The 14,700-nt window shown below is 40.4% G+C and overlaps 1 protein-coding gene across 13 annotated transcripts in view; it reads left to right on the forward strand.

Annotated features, from left to right (window-relative positions):
• DMD (dystrophin) overlaps positions 1-14,700 on the forward strand; it is a 1,922,593-nt gene that overhangs the window by 1,830,535 nt on the left and 77,358 nt on the right. For all 13 annotated transcript variants that reach the window (XM_019529123.1, XM_019529125.1, XM_019529122.1 and 10 more), the window contains 2 exons: positions 2,640-2,714; positions 11,776-11,977. In XM_019529123.1, the coding sequence (XP_019384668.1) occupies positions 2,640-2,714; positions 11,776-11,977 (277 nt within the window). The remainder of the gene's footprint in view (positions 1-2,639; positions 2,715-11,775; positions 11,978-14,700) is intronic.

Here is a 14,700-nt window from a genome sequence, read left to right on the forward strand (position 1 = left end):
CAAGTTTCCAAAGTGAAACTGAAGTCACAGTGCCTTGCAAAGGAGTGCTTTATTAATTTGGCTTCAAGACAGATTAAGTTACTTTGTTTAAATTACACAGTTTATTCTAACTACATTAAGGTTTATGGACCTGTCAGTATTATTGTGCGATCGAGATGGTGGGAACAATCCACTAGAGAACTGCCCATTAGAAAGGTGCATGGAGCAGTGTAGAGAAGGAAATCGCTAAATACACAAAGCTGAAGGCTGCCAACTTCTTCTGCAAGACGAGGTGTTTTGGAGACAGTGTCTTGTATACCTAGCTAAAAGGTATACATCATCTGTCAAATAAGCAAAGCTCAAATGACCCTTAGAAAACAGCTTAATGAAAATAAAACTTAGGTAATAGAGATTGTATTCCGTCTGGTACTCAGACATGTATAGTGTTTTAAAATGTATGATGTGGATGCATATGTAGACCTGAGAGTCCATTTTACAAATAGCTCTTTGTATTTATATAGTCCTTACGTCTTTAAAACTTTCTAGCAATAAGGACTGTTTAAGCTTTACAGCTTCCCTGTGCAAGACTGAAGTAGAAGGACCCCTTTAGGACCAAGCATGGGTCCAGCATAAAAATTAGGAGAACAGAAACATCCTCATGTGCTTTGTTGGTTATCTTACCAGGATTGCAGCTCCCTGTGATCAGTTAGATATTGGAATGGCTACTTGTATGCACAAAAAGCCCATTGCTTATTATTGTAATAACTGCACATCTTTCTTTCTGTCTGTATGTGAAATTCAAGTTCTGCAGTTATAATTTTCGTTCTCAAAAACTAAGAGCTTGCCTGTGTTGCAGACACAGTGTAATGTAGAGATACCCAGGCCAGCTCTAAACCAGTAGTTCTCAACCTTTTTAGACTGAAGACACCCCTTGGAAAATTCCAAGTTCTTATTTTTCTGTAGTCAAAAAACCAAGTAAAAACTAATAAAGCAATTATTCAATTGCAGAGAAGTCAGTAGGACCTCACAACAGGTCAGAATGTTTTCAACACTAAGGATTCCTACTTGAAATCTGTGGATTTTATTTTGTGAATCAAGTTTGCATACCTAACAGAACTAACATTGCATGGCACCTGTAAAAGGATCTCAGGGCACCCCAAGCTGCGTCAACACCCTGGTTGAGACTACTATTATAAATGATAACCACTCACTGCAAGCTGTGCTGCCACAACTATGTTGCCTCCATTACCCAAGTAAGGTAATTTAAAACAAGCTGCAATATCTTCCTGTTGTGCCACTGACTACAGTGTAGACTTGTGGTTTGCCCAAAGCCATTCAACAAACTGGGTCAGTCAATCTATGCTGCTGCTCCCATGCAAATAATGGACCATTACACTGCCTTTAGCTGCTGCAGAGGGGAAGTGAATTACAAGACTGTTAACTGATAATTAATAATCTCAATACAATTTTCCTAAGGATAATGGTGTTAATACAGGTTTCATGGACAAATTCCAGTTTGGTTAATTACATGGTATCTGTCTAAGCTGACTTCTCCTCTGACTGTTTGTTTCTTAACTCCTTGTCATAAACTCCCATGTGCTATTGAACAACTGCCTTGCTTCACCCCAGAGGTAGTTGCATTTCATACTTGAATCACGCTAATTTAGCAATCTCGCAAGTTGTTGAAAAGCTTTGTAAAGGTCTGAAAATATAAAATGCTATTAGTTTAATTTATAGATGAAAAACCTGTTTTTAATTGATGTATAGAATTTGTTACTTGATTGGATTGGTCTGTAGCCTAACTGAGAAATAAAGATTTTATCTGATTGTTGTTGCCCTGATTGTTGGACTCTCCTTTCAGGTTTCATGGGAAGCTCTGCAAATGTTTTGTTTTAGCTAACTGAGATGGTTTTAATTTAAAATACTGGAATAAAACCCATATTCTGTGATTTATTTCCTGGACCCTAATTTTCTCTCCATGTCAATTTTAGGAGCTAGTCAGCTCAGTGGGCCTTCAAAGGGGCTGCTGAAAAGTTAGCCTGCAGGATGAACTCAAGAAGTAGATTTCTGAGACATCTTTATCTTGAGGCAGGGGCTCCAATATTAGTTAACTTGGTGCTAAGTGGAAGTGTCTCACTTCAGTACATTGAAAAGCTGTATGTTTTTCTTTGGTGCATTGTCTTTCTAGACTCCTAGATGCAGAGACTAGAAGCTGACTACCATGTTTTCTATGCCAAAATCATTTATTTCAGCTGCTCTAACATGCCTACTCTGACATTAGGTACAGAGGGAAGACTTTCATGTTTCTCAACTCTCTTAAAGTAGCCACACCTGAACAGCTATCTAAAATAATATGAAATGCTGTCTTTTTTATAATTTTAAGTGTCATTATATTACTAGTAAACATGTCTTTGAAGCAGATCAGGCTGTGCCCGTATGTTAAGAGACTGATTTTAATTTTTTTTTAATGGTTATGTGTCTTTGGATTTTATTAACACTAATTCCATAAGAAAAGTATAATTTCTCCCTTGCAATTTTTCGTGTGCAAACTAATGGCTATATTCTTGGTTGTGTTTTACAACCTGATTTGTTAGGTTGTCACTGAACACTTACATTTCTCTGGTGAAAATAATTTGTACTTTTATGACTTCCTCATCTAGCTGACCTGAACAATGTCAGATTTTCGGCTTACAGAACTGCCATGAAACTCCGAAGACTGCAGAAAGCCCTCTGCTGTAAGTATATGCCTATATGTTTATGCTTCTTGATAGTCCCTTTTCCCAAAAGGGGCAAGCTAAACAACTTCTAGAAGCAGAAAATATCTCAGGAACAGATGTCTATCCAACGTCTGGCAACTCTGAACCAGCAGTTTTGCACTGCTTTTACAATGACAAGAAACTCTGAGAACCCACTTCACCCTAAGTTAAGACAAAACAATGAACAAGACCTTATATTTGCAATTTCTAAATATGTTTAGTTTTAAAGTTTAATTTCTGAGATGGTTGTGTTTCTCCTGTCTCTTGCATTTCAGCTTAGGATCTGTGTTCACATGTTCTCTGGAACTGTGTCAAACCTCAGTATTTTAAGCATATCCCATAATGGGGCTAAAGGGTTGGGTGAATTAAAGGGAGCGGCTTCACTAATGAATAGAGTTAATCCTTGAAATCTGTATGTTGTAAGTATTTTGAACAAAAAATTAAAATCCTTGCAGCATCATGAAAAATGTAAGAAAAATTACCAAAGCCACAAAAGCACAAAGAGTATTTCTTATTGCTGTGCTGAACTTCCAATCTGGCTAATGAATTAAACTCAGATCATTTTTGGTATTTTGCCAAGGAGAATGAAGTGATATAGAAGTAATTTTGAAATATAAAAATCTGGAAATCAGAAATGTTAAAAATACCTATTCTTAACAAAATCCCGTACTCTCCATCTTCCAACAAGTATATTATAGGAATATATTGTTTTAATCTTTGTCTCTCTCTTTTAAAATACACGAGTTTGTAAGTGGAATATTGCTTCTGAGATTGTAAACATCAACCACAGTATGTTCCAGTAAGTTGCTTCTGGCCATAAATATACTATGTTTCTCGTTTAGAAATATACAAATAAATGTAATCTCTCTATGGTCTCCATAAAGTACAGGGTTTTTTAAGATTACATTTTTCATCAATAGTATATTTTATAGAAAGTTTGAGAGTTGATGAGCACTATATGTTTGTGAGCCTTTCCATTTCCAGTGGCAGTGGCCTAGTTTTCCGTAGAATAAATAGAATGGAACTGTGTGAAAGTAAAGTATTTGCTTTCCTCTGGAAGACTGACTTGAAGTATTTCAGTTCCTGTATTGCAGGGTTTTCAGGCCATTTGAACTATGTAGGTATAAGTGAGATTTTATGTCTGAAAATACGGGTGCTAAAATGTTTTGGGCCTGTTTTTTTTTTTCTCTCTCTCTCTGTTTCACACTTATTAACTCTGAAGACTTCATACTGTCTTGGTGTGATCTAAGGGCCTAAATAGGCTTTTGGATTTTACAAATGTGAAATATCCAGAGTAAAATCCTGGCTTCATTGAAGCCAGTGGATGTTACTTCTGGTGTTTTATAAAACTATTTTGTGTTTCATTACAGTTTGTTTATAATGGTCGGAAAAAATAAATGATGATTTCATCCCATCAAAGTTTACAGCCTCCACAGTTTTATTAATTAGACTAGGTGTTGCAGGACAGCTGTTTATTAAAGAAAACATTGAAGACTGCTATGCTGTGTCATTATATTTTTATGCCACTGCTTCTCTCTCAAATTATCTTAAGGGTTAAGTACAGGCATTCAAAAGGCCCAAGTCTGGATTTATTCAATTTTGCACGTTTGTCTAACCTGCATAGTTTGAACTGATTTGAAGTGAATAGATATTCACTTTTGATTCCAGAAATGGAAGCCACATGCCTGCAGTGACTCAGGCTAGAAGCTGTTGGACACTAGAGCCCTCTCTTCTCTTCAGTAGCAGCCGCAAGGCTGCAGGGAAGCTGACCAGGGGAGAGGGGTGGGGGGTGTGACCAGGCCCTGGTAGGCTGCTGAGTATGATTGGGGAGGGGTTTAAACCCCCACCCTGGGAGTGTGCCTGGAGGGGGAAGAGGGAAGCAGCCCTTGCCAGAATTGTCTCGGGGGGGCTCCCCTCTCCCACAGACATGGAGACCCCAGCCAGGGATCCTCTCCCTGCCCCCTCTTCACCTGATGCTGCCCAAGTGTGCTTTGGTTATGCCCGTCACCGCTAGAGAAGCGAGCAGGGGGGTAAGCTGGGCAGACCCAAGCTGGGGTCCTGTGTGACTGGGAGAAGGGAGACAGAGGCTTTAATCCACCTCCCTCCCCCAGAGCCTGCTGGCCTACACCCCCCCGCCCCCTTCCCAGCAGCAGGGTGAAGTCTGGCAGGAACTGCACTGTCTCCACTAGGCAGACTGGACTGCACCAGCCAGATTTTCCACCTGCACCCCTTGGAGGATTCTGATTTAACTTGAATCAGGAAGGGGTCTGGGACAGAAGTTTCATAAACCAGCTTGACCTAAATCAGTTAAGTCTGATACTACATTCAACCAGGTTTATCTTAAACCAGTTTCAGCCATTTTTAAACCAGTTAATGTGCACTGAACTTCTGTTCTATTACAGTTTTAAACCAGTTTCTGATCATTTTAAACCAGTTTGTGTGTAACTTCTGTTATAGATTCTAGGATTGGAAGGGACCTCAGTGGGCCATCTAGTCTGACTCCCTGCCCCTGGCAGGCTTAGAAAAGGGTCACCAAGCCTGGGGTCATGTGACCCCCAGCCAGGTGCTTGTCCAGTCTCCTCTTGAAGACCCCTGAGGATGGGGCGAGCCCCACCTCCCTTGGAAGCCCATTCCAGATCCTGGCAACCCTGACCGTAAAGATCTTTTTTCTAATGTCCAGTCTAAACCATCTCTCCGGTAGCTTATGGCCGTTGTTCCAGGGGGTGCCCTGGTAAACAGATCATTGCCTACTTCATGTTGCTCTCCCCTTATGAATTTGTACACCACCACAACGTCCCCTCTCAGCTTCTCTTGGAGAAACTGAAGATATTCCTAGCCCAGAAGTTTTTTTAATGGGTTTTCTTTAAAAACTCACTTTAAAGCAAAGGTTTTCTGAGAGCCAACACTTTTAACAAACATTTATTGACACCTGCACCAAATACCTAAGCACATTCTTCACACTTTATCCAGAGGGGGATGTTGGAGGCATTTTGTTAACAAAGCTTGTTCTTCCAAAGAATTTTAAATACAGAACAGGAGGACTTATTAAATTTGTCATATCCTATGATTTCACCATTTTCTTTAACGCATTTTAATTGTGTAACAAAATTGTTACTGAGTTTATTAAGGTTTCTTTGATGGCCACCAATAGAAATTTAACACTGTTTTAGATCCCAGTGCCTGTATGTATAAACAAGAAGGTCAGATTTCCAAATGAAGTGGTTGTTCCATTACCACCCTTTTCCCTTCATCTTTGAAACTGGGAGAAGAAAAAAATCCTAGAATTTTTCCCATCACTGCAACCCCTGTAAATGCAATGCATGTTTGTCTTTTGAGGACTTCCTCCCCAAAGTTAATGATGGATAAGTTGTAGAAAGCCTTTACAAGTGGAGGTATGGCCTATTTCTTAGTAGCAAAATAAAAATGTTTTTACTTAATGCTATATTTAAGAAGGGTAATATTGTGTGCTTTATACAATTTTGAGTAGCTAAATATACAAATTAATATAATATAATATATAAAATATATAAAAATGTAAACATTTATATAAAAAGCTATATCAGGTCTAAAGAGAAATATGGGAAAAAATGATAGGAAAATGAGGAAAAATGGGTGGTTGTACTCCCCATACCAACCTTCTCCTTGGTGTGCAGCAACCCAGAAAGAATTGAATTTAGCTAAAAGCATGCCAGAAAAAGCAAAAAAAAAAAAAATCCCCCAAAGCAGAGTCCACTGTTACACCAGCTCAAGAATGTTATTAGATAAACATGCATCAGGGACTTCAAAATGAAGCAAAGTTGATACATAAAAAACATGGCTAAAGGCTTTGAGGAGCTGCTGCTTATTAGCGTGAAAAGCCTTAACAAAACAGAATGACCCATGTTTATCTGTAGCCGCATGTATAATTAAGCTGCCACCCAGATGCTTGAGGGGTGCACTTAATTACCATTGATTCATTATCTCAGAGGAAACTGAGTGGTCAGGCTAATGCTGGGAGTTAAAGGTGGTGTGATTGTTTTGCTGCATTTCCAATCTGGCTAATAAATTTTTAGAAAAAAGCATCGTTCTATGGTACGAGGCTGATAAACAGGCTGTTGTTGGGCAAGGTACAGATCTAGGAATGATTGCACTCTTAGATGTAAGTAAATTAAGTATGGCTTCAAAAACAAAAAGCCTCATTTAAAGAAAATACTAATTAAAAATAGCAATGTAAATTATTCTGTAAATCACATTGTATCATGTTAAGGATATCACAATGAGCTTTCCTTGTTTATTTAAGCATTGGATACCGCAGGGACATAGAATAAGATTTTTGAAAATGCTTAAGGGGTTTAGTAGAACAAGTACCATTGATTTTCCTTGAGACTTGTTCTCAGAAATTCCTTAACCACTTCTAAAAATCTCAGCTATGCTGTATAACACATTGCCATATTATCTCCTGCCTGTATACATGAGGTTAAAGAAAATATTTCTTATCCCATTGGGACATAAAGGGCTAGCTTCCCTCTTGGTGTAATTCTTGGAAGGGCAGGGATGTAGCTCTCTATGTGAAGGAGCAGTACACTTCCCTACAAGCAGAGATTGGCACCCAAGTGGGGTGACTAGCAACCCTCTGGGTTAGAATAGAAGGAGAATGTGGTGAAGGGGATATAACTGTAGGAGTCACTAGCTGAACCACTAGCAAGGAGATATGAGCACTCATGGTTGAGCACTCATGGTCCTCGGGTCAGATCCTGGAAAATTGGAAGAGGGCCAATGTTGTCCCAATCTTTAAGAAGGGGAGGAAGGAGGATCCAGGGGACTATAGATCAGTCAGCCTTACCTCTATCCCAGGGAAAATCCTAGAAAAAATTATCAAGGCATACGTCTGTGAGAGTCCGCTGGCTAATGTTATGTGGAGGGGTAACCAACATCGGTTTATAGCAGGCAGGTCCTGCCTGACTAACCTAGTTTCTTTTTACGACAAGGCCACCAAATGTTTAGATGCAGGAGTTGAGGTGGATGTTATCTGTCCAGACTTCAAGAAGGCCTTTGACATGGTATCCCATACCATCCTTATTAATAAACTGAGGAGATTTGCCTTGGATGAGTATACAGTAAAATGGGTAGCAAACTGGCTCAGGGGTCACACTTAGAGGGTGATGGTGGATAGGTCAGCGTCAGCCTGGAAAGATGTGTGCAGTGGAGTCCCTCAGGGCTCAGTTCTGGGGCCGGTGCTATTCAACATCTTCATCAGTGATCTGGACGAGGGGGTGGGAAGCACCCTGGCCAAATTCGCAGATGACACAAAAATATGTGGTGGAGCTAACACCCAAGAGAGGAGGAACCAGATCCCGGCTGACCTCAACAATTTGGGGAAGTGGGCAAAGAGCAACAGGATGCAATTCAATAAGGACAAGTGCAAGGTGCTGCATCTAGGGAGAAAAAACTGCCATCATATCTGTAGGCTGGGAGTGACCTTCTCAGCACCTTGTCGTGCATCCATAGGTGCTTCACAGACAGGTCCAGGGAGGTAATTCTCCCTCTCTACGCAGCACTGGTCAGGCCACAGATGGAGTACTCTGTCCAGTTCTGGATGTCGCAGTTCAAGCGGGATGTGGACAGCCTGGAGAGGGTCCAAAGAAGAGCCAATCATCTGATTAGAGGTCTCCATGGAAGGCCTTATGAGGAAATGTTAAGGGACCTTAACCTCTTCATCCTCTCCAAGAGAAGGCTGAGAGGAGACCTTGTGGCAGTGTACAAATTCATAATGGGAGGGCAACATGAAGTGGGCGATGATCTGTTTACCAAGGCACCCCCTGGAACAACAAGGAACAATGGCCACAAGCTACTGGAGAGCAGGTTTAAACTGGACATTAGAAAAAAGTTCTTCATGGTCAGGGTTGCCAGGACCTGGAATGGGCTTCCAAGGGAGGTGGTGCTTGCCCCATTCTTGGGGGTCTTCAAAAGGAGACTGGACAGGCCCCTGGCTGGGGTCACATGATCCCAGGTTTGGTGACCCTTTTCTTGCTGGCCAGGGGCAGGGAGTCAGACTAGATGGCCCACTGAGGTCCCTTCCAATCCTAAAATCTATGAATCTATGAGTCTAGTACAGACCTCCTAACCAGGAGGAAGAGCTTAACCACGAATTTGCTAGGGAGCTGGCAGAGGCTGTACACTTTCAGTACATGGTTGTCATGGGCGACTGCAACCACCCTGACATCTCATGGGAAGAACATTCAGCCAAATCTGATTGGTCACAAAGCTTCTTCACTTGCGCTGATGAGTTCTATTTGACTCAAGAAGTCTACAGGCTGACAAGAGGCACTGCTGGACCTGGTGCTAGCCAGAAGGGATGATCTAGTCAGTGATCTGAGGATCAAAGGGAAGCTTGATCACAGTGATCATGAGCTGACCATTTTCTCTGTGAATCACAAAGCTTGGCAAATCAGTCAGCAATGCAGAAATCCTCGACTTCAGGAAAGGGCTGGCTCAAGAGGGAACTCATGGACCTCCTGAATATGAAAAGAGAAGCTTATAAGGGATGGAAGTCAGGAATTACCACTAAGGAGGATTATGCAGCACTGGCCCACACCTGTAGGGAGAAGACCAGAAAAGCCAAGGCTGAAACTGAACTCAGACTGGCTACAGGAATCAAGGACAATAAAAAATCCTTCTTCAAATACTTGGGAAGCTGGAAAAAAAAACCAAGCACAACATCAGACCCTTGCTGAACCAAATGGGACAGCTGACAACCAACACACAACAAAAAGCTAATCTCCTCAACAATTACTTTGCATTGGTTTTCTACCAGCCCAAGGGGATCGCCCTGCGTGACAGGATGCAGGACTACCAGGATAAGGGTGATCATACACCTATAATTGATGAAGATCTTGTGAGGGAACAGCTTGAGAGGCTGGACATCCACAAATCAGCTGGCCTGGATGGAATGCACCCAAGAGTGCTTAAAGAGTTGGCTGACATCATAGCACAACCAATGGTGAGTATATTTGAAAATGCATGGCGCTTGGGAGAGGTTCCTGAAGATTGGAAGAGGACCAACATGGTTCTTATCTTCAAGAAAGGGAGGAAGGAAGATCCAGGGAACTACAGGTCAATCAGTTTGACCTCAATCCCTGCAAAAATCTTTGAAAAAATTATCAAAAAACCCATCAACAACAGTCTATAGAAAGCTAGCGTTCTGAGAGATAGTTAACATAACTTCGTTGCAAGTAGGTCTTGCCTGACCAACCTCATTTCCTTCTATAACCAGGTGACGCATCACCTGCATAAAGGAGAAGAGATTGATGTCATATATTTAGATTCCAAAAAAACTTTTGACTTGGTCTCCTATGATGTCCTCATGGTAAAATTGGGGAGCCATGGCCTCGGCATCCTTGCAGTCAGGTGGCTGGGGAACTGACTCCATGGTTGGACCCAAACAGTGATAGTCAGTGGAACTGAATCAACATGGCTTATGGTGACCAGTGTTGTCCCCCCACGGCATAGAACTCAGACCAGTACTCTTTAATATGTTCATAAATTATCTGGATTCAGGTGTCAGAAGCAGACTGGCTAAGTTCATGGACAGCACCAAATTATGGGGAATTATGAGTGCAGTCATGCTAGAGGATAGGCTGGCAATTCAGGTTGACCTGGACAGGGTCGCAAGGTGGGTAGATCAAAACCTGATGACATTCAACACAAGAAAAATCCCACTTCATACTTAAAGGCTCAGCTGCACCATGACTGAAAGAGACTTGGGGATCATGATTGACCACAAGATGAATATGAGTCACCAATGCAATGTCACAGGCAACAATGCAAATAAAAGTCTGGCTTGCATCTACTGATGCATCGCAAGCAAGACCCAAGAAGTCATCCTCCCACTTTACTCGGCCTTGGTAAGGTCGCAGCTGGAGCACTGTGTCCAATTCTGGGCTCCATACTTTAGGAAAAGCTTGAGAGAGTCCAGAAGAGAGCCACACACATGATTAGACATCAAGAGAACAGGCCATATAAGGAGAGGCTAAGAGGCATGAAACTCTTCAGCCTGGAGAGGTTCAGGGGTGACTTGGTGGCAGTCTGTAGGTATTTAAGGGGTATGCATCAGGGACTGGCAGAACTTCTGTTCATCAGGGCACCCCAAGGGAAGACAAGGTCTAACAGTCACAAACTGCTGGAAGACCATTTTAGACTGGACATAAGGAAAAAATTCTTTACCATCCGAGTCTCCAGAGTCTGGAATAGACTCCCACCAGAAGTGGTGCAAGCACCTACTCCTGGATAACTTTAAGAAACGCTTGGATGCTTATCTTGCTGGAGTGATCTGACCCCCAGTTGACTTTCTGCCCCTTCGGTAGGGGGCTTGACCTGGTGATCTGGACCTTCCAGCCCTAATGTCTATGAACGCTATTAATAATTTCAAAATGAAAAATTAACATCATTAGTTCAAAAATATTGAAACAAGCTATTTCAACATTTGTGTGACTTTCGTTTCCTTGTTCTTTTGAAACAAAGTACAGGTAAAGCTAACCAAGTTTTGCAAAATTTTTCCATTTTTATGGAGATGCACATTTTGATGGACTATGGTTCAACTGAAATTTGTCTGTTTATGCCAGGAAAATAAATGGTGGTCCCCAATGAAGCTGACTTTCAACATTTATGTTGAGTTCAATGTGTTTTTTTATTTGAACACTATTCTATCAACAGGCATATATAAAGATCATTAAACGTGTTTCATATTTGCGGTGTGGTGATTCAGATAATATTATATCATTTATGTGGCACCCAATAGAATGAGAGATCCTATACAGATAAATACAAAAAGTTTATGAGTAATATTTAAAATGTAAGTACCTGTCCAGACAACACTTAACATGTATAAAATCTTGTGTTATCAGAATACTTAGACAGAGGGGATGGAATGGGTTTGGCAGAGTGATGTCAGCACAAAAATGTTAATGAAAATTGGGATGTAGGAAATACTAGAACACACTATAATACAAATATTCAGTGACTGTAATGTTTTCTTATCTTTATCATGATTTCTTGTCAACAGTGGATCTCTTAAGTTTGTCTGCTGCATGTGATGCCTTGGACCAGCACAACCTCAAACACAATGACCAGCCAATGGACATCCTACAGATCATTAACTGCTTGACCACCATTTATGATCGCCTGGAACAAGAGCACAATAACCTGGTCAACGTTCCTCTCTGTGTAGACATGTGCCTCAACTGGCTGCTGAATGTCTATGACACGTATGTGGAAGTAGTTTGAATGTACTGTAGTAAAAAGCTTTCATGATAGTTGGGAATAATGAGCTGTTTTTCTCATTACAAAATGGATGGTTCGGAGATGAAAAGCTGATGGTCAGAGTGCAAGTTTAATAAAACTAATGGCTTAATGGTTGCACTTAGCTGAATCAATATGGCCCTCAGTTAGACTCAGAGTCCTAAATTGTTTTATTAAGCTAAGAAGTGATAGCTGAAAAATGGACTATTTTTATGTGGAATAGTCTGTCTGAGGTCATTTTGCAGTACTCCATTCCATCATTAGGTCATGCCTCCACTAGGTGCTTTTGAATTTCTTTGTTAGCATGCCTTTATCTTAACCAATTAAGAGCATTATCAAAAAGCAACAGTATAATCTTCAATATAAGTGTAATCATACATGAGTGCACTTCCAAGAGTTAAACCTATTCAGGGCTGTGCATTTTCTGGAGTTTTTATTGTGTAATTCATGTTAAATGCTGGAAGGGAGCCACTTGTAGTGTAATATGCTTGTGACCTTTAGTAGTCAACAGATCTGAGTGAATTTTAGAAGGTCAGTAGCATTCCTTCTAAAGCTTAATTTTAGAAAATAAACTAAGACAGCCTTCAAACTCAAACTTACACACCCAGGAATTTACAGTAGTTGGGACAGATTTACTTTGAAGTTTTATGTCTATTCCATTCTCTCTAATTTATTAATCAGCTGCCTTATGAAGCTTAGGGTAGCTCCTAAGTTACACAGTATTTAAACCAATCTAATTTTAGATACACTGTTGTTTTGGATTTATGATAGTAAACAGGTCTTTTAATGAGAAATTCAGTGAAGATATTGTGCAGTCCATGTTCTGACATAGTTACTTAAGGCTGTAAGCAACTGCTAGGTAACCTGAAAAACAGATGCTTCTTCCTTACACCAGTTGGCAAAACATACCTCTGTGAGTGCAGTCTGACGAACACCTGGACCGTGATTTTAATTTCATCAACCTTTTAAGTTAAATTAAGGTGGGAATACTTCTGTGACCTAAGAATAGTTCTTTCATCAAGTTTTCATCTATGTTGTTATGCTTTATTGATTTTTTAATAAGATTTCTGCAGATTATTCTTCCACAATCTCCTCCCAACATGACTTTATAAACAAAGCAATGTCTCTTCTGCCATAAGGCGCAGCAGCCATGAAGTACAGTGAAGTTGTGTTGCATACTGTGATTACTCTAGATTTTTGCTTAGTTTACAGATAATAGAGAATGGGGCTATGTTTAATATTTAGTTTAGACTTTAAAAAATGCACTTGAGGTTTCAAAAAAACCCCAGCATGTTAAGACCCAAGTATGAATAAAATCTGAATATGAACTAGGTTTCTGCCCAGACAAAAACTGCTGGGTGTGCAGGCCTTGCAAATTCAAGCTGAGGGAATAAAAATCATTTTAAGAGATTCTCTTCCTGGTTTTGTCTACTCGCATAGCCGTTCCATGTTGAAACCTGCAAGGTTGAGAATTATGGCTTGCTCCCTGCAGGCAGGCCTGCTGGGAAGACGGATGCTGTACGTCTGAATGCAGCATAGTGGAAACTGGGATGAGACCTAGGGATTCAAGGACATTTACTGAAGTTTCTGTTGTTCTAGATGAGCATTGAAAGAAAACTCCCTCAACTGTATATAGGTTTAATCATAGAGTAATCAGACAGATCAGCCTGAGTGCATGATCTTATTTGTTTGGAAGTAAGCTGTCCAGTCTCTGTGGTTTGTAAAGGTATGGATAATTAGAGCACACCACCAATGACAGATCCAGTCATGGATACAGCCCTGCAAATCTTCATTATGTTTCAGATATGCTTTAATTGATCACTCATACTCATTTGCAGTAGCGTGCTAAATTATCTGTTTGACTGGAGAGAAGAGCATAGACAACTGAACACCTCGTGATTCGTGCAGGTTCCAATTTAATATGCCTTACAGGAAAATAATCATGCTACATGCCTCTCCTTTATAATTTGCATGAGCCTAGTATTCATCAGCATGAGTTTCTGAGGGCACAAAGGATAATTAATTTGGAAAGGTTTGCATGAGGAAAGCAAGTTAAAAGGAGAAAAAGAATAAGGAATAGTGTTGAGCTGCATAGATGAGCAACAAATGCCAGCTCACAAGTAGAAGAACCAAGAATGTTTTTAAAGATAAAAACCGGGATGTGATGGGTCCAAATTCTGCTGCAACCCACCCTTTTCAGTCTGTAGTATATTTATTGATTTTAGTGGATCGCAAAGGTTTTAGCAAATGTGGGGCTTTGTGTAAATTCAGCAGAGTATCGGCTTCATGACAAAGCAAGCTTACTAGAATTTATTCTGTAACCTACTAACTATTCTCAGGTAAATGTTTCAATTAAGAACCAATATTCAGAAGTATTGTAACAGTATATTATAACATTATTCCAAAATGTGAACTAAGACAATTATTTTATATGCTAAGTAGTTGTAAAGTGTGGGGCTGTGTCGGGGGAAAGAGGGCACTTGCTGGCTCTGGGTATTGCATTAGTCTGAGAGAAGAGTTAGGCCCACATCCAGGTGGGTCTTATATTGACTTTGATCGTACCACAGCAGAAATTTTTTTTTTGATCAAGATGTTCATATATGTAAAACACAGCATGGAGATGCCTTTATAAACACATGCATTAATCTCATTTACAGTAGCACAAGGCAGTTTGCAGGCAGAAAACTCT

The sequence above is a fragment of the Crocodylus porosus genome, unplaced genomic scaffold (genome assembly GCF_001723895.1).
Source record: "Crocodylus porosus isolate Cpor-Errol unplaced genomic scaffold, CroPor_comp1, whole genome shotgun sequence".
In the NCBI taxonomy this organism is placed as follows: domain Eukaryota; kingdom Metazoa; phylum Chordata; order Crocodylia; family Crocodylidae; genus Crocodylus; species Crocodylus porosus.